Here is a 13,201-nt window from a genome sequence, read left to right on the forward strand (position 1 = left end):
TCAAAGGGCATCGGACTTCCGGGGTCGGGATAGAGTGCTTCCGGTCCTCCGGACTCGGCTGTCGCCGCCGACTCCTGTAGAGAGAGAGAGAGAGAGAGAGAGAGAGAGAGAGAGAGAGAGAGAGAGAGAGAGAGAGAGAGAGAGAGAGAGAGAGAGAGAGAGAGAGAGAGGAGGAGTCCCGTATGATGGGGGCGCTGCATGACCGGCCGCGGGTGACAGGGCCCCCGGGCTCGGACGTCGCCCCGGGGAGGTAAGGGTCGCTTCGTCTCCACAATGGGTGAGTGTTGAGTATGACTACAGATGAGTATGTGTTAGTGGGAGTGTATGCGTGATTGGTTGTATAGGTGAGCGAGTAGGTATGTGAGTAGCTCTAAGAGTGAGTGGGTGTATGAGTGGATATGTCAGTGGCTGTATTAGTGAATGAGTGGGTATATGATTGGCTGTAAGGTTGAGCAAGTGGGTGTGTGTGTGTAATCTATGAATCAGTGAGTGGGTGTTGAAGTACTGGCATGGGTCTGAATGGTTGTGTGGGAGGGGTAGTGAGTATATTAAAGGTTCTATGAGTATGAGTGGGTGCATCAGTGATTCTGTGGATGATGTCATTTAAGATGTCATCAGTGATGTAACTGACCATGTCATTAGTGTTGTAATATGTGAGGTCATAAGCAGTGCATTGAGGGGGCGTGGGTTATAGCTAGCTCATCTAACTATGACTGCAGAATTTTACTGGTTTCGTCGGAGTAAAATATATTTTATAGTTAATTTCTACAGTAACTGTTCCCATTGTGAGGGTGCAGCGGATGGGGCAGGCATACGCTGCTAAAGTCAAACACCAAACGCGTTTCGGGCTCCCGCCCTTGATCACTGGCAGCAAAGGAACACACACATGAAAGATGCAGTCACGTACTTTAAATTCAAATAAGCCCCGCCCACCGGCCTCCGGCATTGTGTTACTTGTAGTCCTGCATACTCATACAACAGTGGATTTTCATGTGGCTCCTCATTTTGCATCAAAATTCAATACCTCAGTGGGTTGCCTCGTTGTCTGTAGCCCATCCATTGCCAATACACAACCCCCACAGGGAACACCAGCCAATCCCAAGCACCGTTCAGTCCGGTGCTCTGAATCCGCATTTACACGGCGGGCTGCCTCCACGACGGAGCCAGCCGCCTTACAATCCAAACAAACACAGTTGCCCATGTAGAGAAAGCCTCTCAGGCTGGCAACTGTTCCCAACGTGAGGGTGCAGCTAGCAGACTAACCAAGACAACCACTTCTCATGGAAAAGAACTTCTGTAAATCCCAACTGCTTGGGATTAAAAACACCATCCTGGATGTACCAGATGAAACGTATAACTCACAAGACCGAACACCAAACTCAAGCTTACAAAATAACTCAAGTAGACTTATCAGATCGACCAACAGTGAATTGTCTTAAGGCCATATCAGCCAGTTCACCAAATAAATGGATACCATCAAACAGCATACTTTTGAGGCTCTCCCACAAAGACTCTGAAAACACAGACTGACACTGCCAGGCATGCCTACGCAAAGCAACTGACTGAGCCACAGCTCTAACAGAACCTGTGGTGTCGATGATACATTTACTGGTAAATCTCGCTGCCTCCCGGCCATCTTGCACCACCTGCAATAACTAATTTCTGGCTTCCTCCAATTTCTGGTAGCCTCTGCGCCACTGAGTCCCATAAAGCATAAGAAAACCTACACATAACACATGTAGTGTTGAAAGACGTCAACGCTGTGCTTACAGAAGAAAATATATTCCTCCCATAACTTTCTAAAAATCTGGCTCCTTTGTCTGATGGAACCGAAGGAAGGACATTGGGGTCCAAAGAAGCTGCAGCAGCTTCAACCACCAACCCTTTCGTAGTGGATGTTGAAGGGGACAAAGAGGGTCGATGCCTATGACCCACAGCCCGGTCACCTGGAGCTCCCGTCATGGGTTTTGCACAAACTCTTAAGAGCAGGTCAGAGACTCATTAAAAGGGAGCACAGGCTCCAGTCCGGTCTCGCCTTGATGAAGAATATTCAAGGGATCTGTGGACAATTCCATTGAGGGAAATTGGACATTCAACACCACAGCTGCCCTCTTCAATATTTCAGCTTAGGATAAACTTTCCTCCGTTGCCGTACCAGGAGAAAGTAAATCTGAAAGAGGAGAAGACTCTAATCCACTAACTTCCCCCAGTTCAGTAAGTCAATTTTTCTTCACTGGAGGTTGGACAGTATGCAAAGGGTTTTGACCCTCAATAATCTCTTCTTCAGTTACCAAACTATGTATTCCCATGGGAAAAACAGGCAAGGGATGAACAACAACAGATGGAGTCATCCAAAGAAGAAAGGAACTGTTGGCGCAGATGCCGTTGCGGCATCATCTTGACGTCGTTAATAGGAATGGGATCAGCGTCGCTGACATCACCAGCTGAATAGACTCCGAAGCACCAGGGTCGACACCGACCAGCGCCGCCGACTTCAAAGGATGAACAGATGCCTAAGATGTAAACACCGTAGGGTGTTCCCCCGGGGCCGTCCCAAATCTGATAGCGGAGTCAGAGGGCCCAACTGTCACGGAGGTCGAACCTGCCTGTGAGGAGCCAGCCAGGGCACCTCCTACCTCCTTGGGGCCAGAGGGAGCTCCAGAGGGGGACTGATGCCCCAAAACATGTTGCAGGGAAAAATGATTTCCGCATTTGGGCTAGAGTCACCAGGATATTTAGGAAGGCGCGTGATAGACTCTTGTAAATGCTCCTCAACAGACGGCGTCAGACTTATGTTTTGACCATGGGGTTCTCTAAGCCATCCTGGACGTCGAAGGAGGTGACCCCTCACTCAAACGTCTCATCGACCGATCCCTAGACTTCAGTGAGGATTGACGACAATGCGTTTTTTCAGAAAAGCGCACAATCGGGAGTTTCATACAGGTTCTTTCAATGCCTTGGACAAAGACGCTGGAACCACAGTCTTTTGAGTTGTGATGTTCTCCAAGACACCACAAACAGACAGTATGCGGACCCGTGATCAACATTGGTCTATCAATAATTCCGCAGGGTTTAAACCCAGACAACATTGTTGAAAAAGCACACTGTTCTCTTGACAAGAAGTCGAGATGGGCCTGAAAAACCAGCCTCTAACCGCTCCGGTTCCATGTTGCAATCGTGGAAAAGAAGGAACTGACATCGGCGAGGGAGTTCTATGGACTGTTGACATAACATCCATTAGACGACGTGGATACGGAATAGCGCAATGCCCTCTGCCTGCACGCGGACATGCTTTGGGGAAAAATTTCTGGATTCAGTCTTGCACCTTGAGAGGATTCTACAGTAAGGAACCTGCATCTAGATGTCTCTATCAGATGCCTTGCTTATTGATTGGGACTGCCTAATGCAGGAACAATGAAGGTATAAAAATGATTAATTGCTTCAGGCAAACATTGAAGATGGACTGCAGGAAAGGAACTGAAGTGTTCAAGAGATAAAGATACAGTCAGGCAAAAAGGTTTAACTGGGAGTATTGTGTCCAGTGCTTTACTACCCTGAAGATATGCTCTACTTATGCTCTCATCTTTCATTTATCCCGATGCCAACCATTATTTATGTAACTCAAAACATTGCTCATTTGCCATTGACATCTTCATTTGATCACTAGCTGTACATTTACCAAGAACAAAAACACTGTAATGCCTGTTTTACCTCAATGTATTAGTCTGAATGGGTCTAGGTTGTGTGTTTAATGCTATATGCCTACTGAAGAGTGCTGGAGGTGCGAGATATTAGACAGTCTCAGCTCATTGGCAAGGTGTCATCAATAAGCCTTTCTAACTGTTCGCCCCATCATTTATACTACTGCATCAGAAGCAGTTTCTTTATTGTCAAATGACTGTCCAAGGTTCTTGGGTCTATCAAGCATTCTAAAAAGTAGGTCACAGACTGAAGAACTCTCTCTGCAGCTCTTTGTTTGTTGAACCTCTTAAAAGAACAGTACATGTTTAGCTCAACCACGAGTATATTGTTGATTGATGAGCAGTGGACAGAATGGCCCTAAATTTCTGTTAGCTGCCTGACCAAGAGAGTGGTGCACTAGCACAGCCTTGCTTTAGCTGCAGCTTGGGCACCACAAAGTAATTTGTACGTCATTTGAAAATGTACCAATGATCGCTTACCTTGTTCTATCAATTCTTTGCTCAATAGGAAATCTAGGTGTTCATGTTTCTTAGCTGTAGAAAAAACATAAAACACCCATTAAATGTCAAAGTGTTTATAACAGAAATGTTAATATTTTTCGACTATATTACTCACCAATTTTAAGGATCTCTTCCACAGGCTGTGAAGCAATCTTGTTAATGTTGTAGGACCTGAAAAATAGAAATAGATGACAATTAAGTATATTTATACAGCAGCACAGTGGTTTAGATTTCCCACTACACAGAAAATTGCTTCAGCATCTGCATAATGTTACTTCCATGAATTACGTGAACAGACGTTAGCCCTTTCACAGTATGCCATCCTGCTTCAAGTTGACTATTTCAAATCAGCCCTGTTTTTGCCTAATTGAAAAACAATAATCTGCAACACATCTAAGGGTGTTCCATGTTTCATCAGTTAGAAATCCTAACCACCTGTCACCAGTCTAAGGGGAGCCGGACAGTTGTGGCATCATATTTCACAGTTCAGAAACACAGGCTACTTGCACCCCAAAAGCTAGCCTATTAGAACCCTAAAGTAAAATCCATTTAGCCCCCCATCATTCTAAATCCTCTAGTTCCCCTGCGTGGATTTATGAAATGCAGCACAAATGAGATGTATTTGTTTTATGTCTTGGCGTATACGTGCTATGAAGTCTGCATCTTCATAATGTGGTAACTGCAGCACAAGATGACTCGTTCATGCCATGGTGCTTTTGTCAACACAACACCCCTTTTGCAGCTTCCCCCTACAGTGTCCTGTGCACCTGGTAGGATTGTTGGAATCTTCATTTATGCTCTGCCAGACTAAAGCTTTGCTAATGGACAGCAGACTGAACAAGAGGATTTGTCTACCTTTATTGCTCTGACTCATTCCTATTTAGAAGATGGGATCTGTATTGTTCCTTGCTGAATATACAATTCCCTCTTTTACAGGAATTAAATACATATCTCAAAGCACTGGCACTCAAGACCTCTTCAAGGAACACCTAGCTTGGGATCCCAGATTGCTTAGGACTTGGAACACACTTTGAAACCTCATTTAGACCATATGTTGAAAATGCAATGAATAAACTTGGTCTTAAATATAAAATCCCTACTCTCATTCTGAGGCGATGGGCAGGAATAAGTGAGACGATGTATGAGGCAAAGGTGGTGAACTGTAGTCCAGACATTCGGAGAAGCCAATGGAAAATGTAACACCAGTACACAGTCTGAGAATGCCACGGAGCATTCTGCAGGAAGAAGATGCAGAACCCGGACTGGCAATCTACACTACTACTGCATGCCTGTAATGAGAACAGGCTGAATTACCAGCAACCCAAATCCTGGCAGAACTAGTACTGTAGAGGGAGACAAGCCAATAGGAACGGACACTCCTCAAGGTATCAAAACTGACTGGATTCTAGAAACCTCTGAGAAAGACATTTAGGCAGAGTCTTGATTGCCTGGGCTCACTGTCTGAGTGTTCCTTATCAACCACCTGATGCTGATGCCGCTGCTCGTGAGATGAGATGAGAGTACGAATCATATCATGGTACAGGTAACGCTTGACCAATGCAGTAAGTGCAGAATGGGCAGCTGACATCGGCATAGTTGGAACATGTACTAAAAGTGATATGAGTGGATTTAGTGCCAACAGGATATTATTGCCAGCAGCAGTAGGGATCCCAATTACTTCCCAAAAGTGAAGGTATCAAAGTATGCTGAGAATGAAGCTAGCACCCAAATAGGAGAAGGATCTCCACTACTGGTTTAAACTGTAAAGAGTCACCCAAATTAGGCTGAGGAAACACCTCGGTCCCTTTTCTGGCATACTGGTAAATGTAAAGCATGAGAACGCTGTTGAATGAACACTTTTGGTAGAACTAGACGAAGACAGCACACAATCCCTGGTGGCCAGTGGTAGGTCTTAGGTTTGCTTTTTTGCCAGTTTTTTATTGTTGCTGCTGTTTTTTGTAACTGTTTTATTCTGTGTGTTTTTGCCTTTTCCCTTCATTACCCCTGCTTCTTGTGCCCGTTTTGCCTTCTGTCCCTTCTCCGGTCCCGCTTTCCCGCCGCTGCGTCCCCTGCGGCACGTCCCCCGTTCCATTTGTCCGCTCACCCCCTCCCAGCGGATCCTCCCTCCCCACCCGCGCTGAAGGCGCACCTAAGGCAAGCCCGTCTGCGCCTGGACGGTGCCCAGTTCCAGAACCCCTGGCCCCCGCGAACACCATGATACACGACTCTGCTACGATGCCAACACCCTCCACGCACTCAACACCAGACAAGCGCACTCCTGCTTCCAGGTCGCCTCTAAGCGCACCCATGGACCTTTGTCCTGCCGGAACTGCAACTTCACCAGCAACAGACCCGCCAATCCGCCCACCAGGACAGGACGCGACCACCTCAGATGCAGTCTCCTGAAAACCCGCTCCGCACGCAAACATTCCGTCGAACTCTGGGACCTGCTAGACACGTCCTCCCCGGACAACGCCTTCCTGACAGAGACCTAGATGAACGACTCCTTGGCATCCGACATCGCAATAGCCATCGCGGACAGCTACAAGATCAACCGCAGAGACCGCACCAACGGAGTAGGCGGTGGAACCGTCATCATCCACAAGTCCACCCTCAAGGTCTCAACCAACTCTGATGACACCCTCAACACCGCCGAACACCTTCACTTCAAGATCCACACTGATCCCAACACCAGCCTCAGAGGAACTCTAATCTACAGGCCCCACGGACCCCGGCCAGAGTTCAGCAACTCCATCGCTGACTTAGTCAGCACGCACGCTCTCGCGCCTACTGACTACATCCTCTTCGGGGACCTGAACTTCCACCTTGAGAAAAACAACAACACCAACTCCACTACCCTGCTCGACAACCTCGGACTCAAACAGCTCGTCACGACTCCCACCCACTCCGCCGGACACACACTCGATCCCATCTTCTCCGCAAGCTCTCGCATCTCCTTCAGCCACACCACCGAACTCCACTGGACCGACCATCACTGCGTCCAATTCACCTTCAAGAAGCTCACCACACACTACCGGACCCAACAGATCCCCCGCAGCTGCTGGAGCAAAATCACTGAAGACCAACTACACACCGCCCTCGCCCGAAGCCCACCCACAGACCCCGCCACCAGCAACCTCAGACGCTGGATTAAAGACTGCGCCAACACCCTCGCCTCGATCAAGAATCCCTCCAACAGGGGGGGCGTGGCCAGCAGCATGCAGGACTAGACGTGTCTCCCGGGAGCTCCCGGCCGATGTCTACATATCCGACTTAATCTCACAACACCACTAGCTGAAAATCGCCCACAGACTGTCGGGGGACGCCTGGAGGGGAACGAGCGGTCCGGAGTGCGAATACTGAGCCTCTGGAGAGTGATAAACCGAGCTCTACGCGGCACCTGAGGAGGAGAAGAAACCGCCGGCCAAGATGGCGGCTCGGTGAGAGGATTGAGATAGGGTGCAACATCATACCGGGCGCATGTGACCGCATGGGAGGAGAACGGCGCGACCAGATATTGAAGCCCGACAAGCCTGGAGGGCCACAACCACCCTTGTGTTGGCCGGAACGCCTAACGGTCAAGGACCCGTAGTAGGACAGAAGTACACCGGCGGAAACAACTGCCCCAAGGGCGTGGGGTGCACTGTGACCGGAATCGGAGGGGACCCCGTTTGCCGACATCCAGACTTGGGCGTAAGAGGGGCACCGGGCCACAAACTGAGAGTACCGGGGGCGGCGGATAGCACCGGGGCGCGGGACGCCCTTACACAAGATGGCGGCCGCCGCACCCAACTGACAACCGGAGAGGAGCCCGGAGGTGCCAACGGCGAGAGTGACTGATTCCCTGCCCATGCCGACTGCAGCAACGGCCCGGACAAGGTACAGAGGGTGCGGCCGGAGCGGGGGAGTCGCAGGAGCCGAGTGCCCGGAGGTAGCTGACCTTCACCAAGATGGAGGCCGCAGCAGGTTGCCGTGCATGAGCTGTGCAAACCACCGGAAGAGCTGCGCGGCCGAGGGAGCGGGAACTTGCAGTGGGGTGAGATAGGACCGCCGACGCACCACAAGGGGAGACTGTGGCAGACCCCCCCCCCCCCCCCGCTCCCACCACCTGCGCGGACATCAGGACACACGGGAAGCCGCGGAACAGCGCAGAGGGGTAAGCCCGCGAACGACGCTACCTACCACCACCCCCCTGCCGACACGCAAACCCTGGGAGGCGAACGCTGACCACACTGGGGCAATACTATTGAAGCGAACCGCTGGAACTGAGAGAGGACGCCCTTTGAAGGCGCAGGAGCTGCACAGTGCACGGTGGTGACTCTGAGGAGGTGGTGCTGGGACGGCAGCAACAGCACGGGCCTGGTGGTGGTCTGAGACTGTGATCGGCAGCTAGGAAGCCGGAGGCGCTCATAGGGGCCTCACTAGCAATACCATTCTATAGAGTGGGCCTGACACATGTACATTTGAGAGAAGGCGTCGCAAACAGACTAGAGTAGCTACAAGAGGCGGTGGGGCGAGCAGAGCGGGAGACCAGGAGGAGGCGCACACCCGGAATATACATTGCCAGACCGACCGGAAAGAACCAGAGTGCCAAGCCAGTACAACACTCGGAACAGTCGTCCAGGGACGTAAACGGTGGGGCTAATCCGCAGAAGAGCCGGTAAAGGATATCGGACATAAGGCAGACAACGCCCGGCGCAATTGGCTCACTGTGAGGCATACTACGAGGAGGCAACCAAGACAGATCTGCCTACACGCTTCGACGCAGGGTACACCACTGACTCAGTGACGATGGTGAAGAAAGACCCCCCCCCACCCAAGAACCCCAAACAAGGCACGCTGGACATCTTTACGGCGCCGAGACCATCCAAAGACAACTCGGGTGCTGCAGCCGAGGGGGACACGGACAGGCTGCTAGCAGCAATCCAGGCATCTAGATCGGACATACAGGAATCCCGAGCAGCATTGGAGGTTAAAATTGGGGAAGTGGGCTCAGAGGTCACGCTCCTGCGCCAGGATTTCAAGAACCTCTCCGCCAGAGTGACCGAGACGGAAACGCGCATTGGTGAGGCCGAAGATTCAATAACGACAATCAAGAAAGACATGGCGGAGCTTCAGGCGTCACACAGACAGCTGCTCTGGAAGGTGGACGACGCGGAAAACAGGGCACGACGCAATAACCTCCGATTCGTAGGTTTTAGAGAGGGAATCGAGGGGAACAATATGGCGACATTCCTGCATGCATGGCTCACGGACACCTTCCCAGGAGCCCGCTTCTCATCTTGCTTTGTGATCGAAAGAGCACACAGGGCGCTCCTAGCGAGACCTCCGGAGGGCGCAAGACCCAGACCAGTGATTGCGCGCTTCCTAAACTTCGCTGACAGAGACTTAATATTACGTGAAGCGAGGAAGATGGGTGACATCCGAGTGGAGAACACCAACATAATGATCTTCCCAGACTATAGCCAAGAAGTCCAGAAGCAGCGGCGCTCCTTCGACTCGGTGAAAGTCAAATTGAGATCATTGAACATTACATATATGTTGCTCTTCCCGGCAAAGCTCAAAGTCATCTACAAAGATAAGGCACACTTCTTCAATCACCCGTAAGACGCGTGGCAATGGCTGGAGGAGCGACCGATCCTTAATAGTCGGGAAACGGCAGGGAGAGAGGAACTGGCAAAGGCAGCACAAGAAAAGGCGCGGTGGGGCTCCCCACGACAGCGGAGGAGGAAATCCAGGAGACTACACTCGAGATACACGGGAACCCCGTACCAGCCACGCCCGTCAGCAGGGCCCAGGAGAGGTAGATCTGGCTCACAAGACGCCAATGGGGCCCCGGAACCAGGCCTGTTCGGAGGGAGAAAGGGAACTCCTCAGGGACTCTGATGTGAATGATGAGATGTCGGACAGTGACCAACGTTCCTTACACCCATTAGAAACAGAGATACGACAGTTGGAACAGGACCTATCCGATAAGAACGGCAGCACGGTACCGACCACACAAGACTCACACTCGTGAACCTGGAAGAAGTGGAAGATTTGATGGTCGGTCGGGACACGGACATGACACGCAAATGGCCACAACCCTTTTAGTTGTTGTTTTCCTTTTCTTTTGTTAACTTTTTCTGTTTTCAGGTACAGTTTACTTGTTAGTTTAACAGTTTTTCCGCCGCCTTGACACACGCTCAGGGAGTGGTATATACCCTGGCCGGGATACACACCCAGCTTGGGGGATACATCACAGGCTAATATAGGCGGATCTTGTGGGACATAGTTGAATAGAGGGGGGGAGAGGGGGGTGACAGACCGACTTCTACTGACAGCTTGAACCTTGATGAGGTCGAGTCTGGAGGGGGAGAGAGGTGGGGTGGGGGGCGGGAGAGGGGGCAGAGGAGTTTCAGCAAGTTGGGGGAGTTGGGGGGGTCATTGGGAAGGGGTACACACGAAGGAACACGGTCAGACACGTGAGAATCGACGTGGTCACACACAGTGGCGAGGGTCTCCTACAGATCTCCAGAAGAGTTGCACAGTATGGCAGGTACACTAACGACCACAGAAAGATCTCTATTTTGACATGGAATGTTAATGGATTAGGGTCCAAAATAAAGAGAGGATTGGTAAATTCATACATCAAGAGGCTCGCCCCGGACCTTATCCTCCTACAGGAAACGCACCTGAGGGAGGGAAAATGTACATTCATAGCGAGGGGGAGATACAAAGTCTTGACCCACGCGGGCTACACGTCAGGCGCCAGGGGAGTCGCAATACTAATCAACAAAGCACACCCCTTTAACGTAACTCGCACATGGAGTGATCCACAAGGTACATACGTGGGAATACAGGGGACATGGAATAGACTAAGCATGACAGTTATCTCAGTATATGCCCCGCCAAAACTCCAATCACGCACACTCAGAGAGGTGGCGTCTATCCTGCTGGAAACAGCAGACACGATGCAAATAGTGGGGGGGGGGGACTTCAATGACGTGATGTTGGAAGAACTAGATCGTTCAGGACCCACACGCAGAGGGGGGACACAAACAGCGCTGGCGAACTACATGGCAGAAATGGGACTCACTGACACATGGAGATGGCGACACCCGACGCAGGAGACGTACTCCTTCTATTCAGGGGCACATAAAGCCTTCTCCAGGCTAGACTACATTTTTGTGGCAAGGCAATACCTGTCAGAGGGAGATGAGTACACATACAAAGCAAGGGGAATATCGGATCACTCACCCCTATATGCGAAATTAGGGAAAAACACGGAAAGAAGAGAGACGGAATGGCGCTTGGCAGCATGGGACATTCAAACCCCAGAGATAATACGTGGTCTGAGGGCAGACATAAAAGTGTACGTAGCGGAGAACGAGGGTTCAGTAGACTCCAAAGTTACCTTCTGGGAGGCCATGAAACCTGTGTTGAGAGACGGAATTAAAGGGAGACTGAGAGACGAGCGAAACAAGCAGTACAGGGAGGCAACGGCGTTAGAAACTGAAATCCTGACTCTAGAAAGGGACTACCATACAAACAAGGGGGTAGGTATACTGAGGCAGTTGCAAGACAAACAAAGGGAGTATAGAGAACTGGTATCTAATGAGGCGAAGACGCAATCGCTAGCAACGTTACACCGCCTATACGATGTAGGTGACAAGTCAGGCAAGCTTCTGGCATGGTTGGGCAAGAAAGAAAGAGCAGCACGGTGGGTGGCCCAAATCAGTAGGGATGAGGGAGGCATGGAAACAACCGACAAGGGCATCGCAGAAGCGTTCGCATTGCACTATGAGAACTTCTATAGAGGAAGAGACCTCGGGACAGTGGACGAGGCCATACAATATATGGAAAATGTGGATATTCCATTATTGGAAGTAGAACTCAGCGCCCCACTAGAGGCGGGAATCACTCGGGAGGAGATAACCACAGCCATTAATAAACTGAAAACGGGGAAAACACCAGGACCCAACGGGTTCCCAGCGGAATTCTTTAAAAAAAACAGCCGACTTGCTGACTCGTCACCTCTTGGCCCTATACGTTGAAGCCTACGAGACAGGGAGCCTCCCACGAGATCTAGCATTGGCAACCATAGTACCGATATACAAACAGGGCAAGCCAATGGAGGACTGTGCCTCGTACCGCCCCATCTCACTTCTGAATATGGAGGTGAAAGTGCTGGCTATGATTTTAGCGGCGCGCCTACGAACAGTCCTTCCTGACCTTATTCACACAGACCAATCCGGGTTTTTGCCGGATAGAGCGACAAAACTCAACCTCAGACGGACGCACAACTGGCTCCAGGAAGTGAAAGATAGGGCGGAGCTGCACTGGTTCATGTCCTTGGACGCTGAAAAAGCGTTTGATGCAGTGCACTGGCCCTTTCTTATGGCGGTATTGCGACGGTTTGGCTTTGGTCCACACTTTCGGAACTGGATAGGGCTGCTGTACACGGCACCGAAGGCTCGGGTACGAGTGAATGGATGCTTATCGCGAGAATTTCGAGTAGAGAGAGGCACCAGACAAGGATGCCCGCTGTCACCTCTGCTCTTCACGCTCACGATAGAAATATTGGCAGCCAAAATTCGACAAAATCCGGAGATCCATGGCTTTACGTGGGGTGAGATAGGGGGGTCCCAGGAAAAAATTTCACTCTATGCCGACGATGTATTGTTATACATTACGAACCCCGAGGTCTCGGTAGGGATGCTGTTCAGAGAGTTAGCGGGCTTTGGGGCAATGGCGGGCCACACCATCAACTGGCATAAATCAGTCCTGTACACGCCGCAGGGAGCAGTGCAGGGTGTAGCGCTACCGGACCGCCTACTCACCACTGTGGAGGGGTTCCAGTACCTTGGGGTCTATATCACAATGGACGTGAAGCTCTCATTCCAGAAGAATGTGGGACGAATAATGAAGGAGGCAGTAGAAGACATGGCGCGATGGAGACAGTTACCGCTCACCCTCCTGGGAAGGGCGGCGATGTATAAAATGATCACCTTACCCAA

General features: G+C 50.7%; 1 protein-coding gene across 2 annotated transcripts in view; it reads right to left on the reverse strand.

Annotated features, from left to right (window-relative positions):
* NADK2 (NAD kinase 2, mitochondrial) overlaps nt 1-13,201 on the reverse strand; it is a 1,023,510-nt gene that overhangs the window by 224,603 nt on the left and 785,706 nt on the right. For both annotated transcript variants that reach the window (XM_078674950.1, XM_078674951.1), the window contains exons 9-10: nt 4,318-4,373; nt 4,182-4,235 (exon numbers count right to left, since the gene is read on the reverse strand). In XM_078674950.1, coding sequence (XP_078531076.1) covers nt 4,182-4,235; nt 4,318-4,373 — 110 coding nt within the window. The remainder of the gene's footprint in view (nt 1-4,181; nt 4,236-4,317; nt 4,374-13,201) is intronic.

Source organism: Lissotriton helveticus, chromosome 2_1, assembly GCF_964261635.1.
Source record: "Lissotriton helveticus chromosome 2_1, aLisHel1.1, whole genome shotgun sequence".
Taxonomy (NCBI): Eukaryota; Metazoa; Chordata; class Amphibia; order Caudata; family Salamandridae; genus Lissotriton; species Lissotriton helveticus.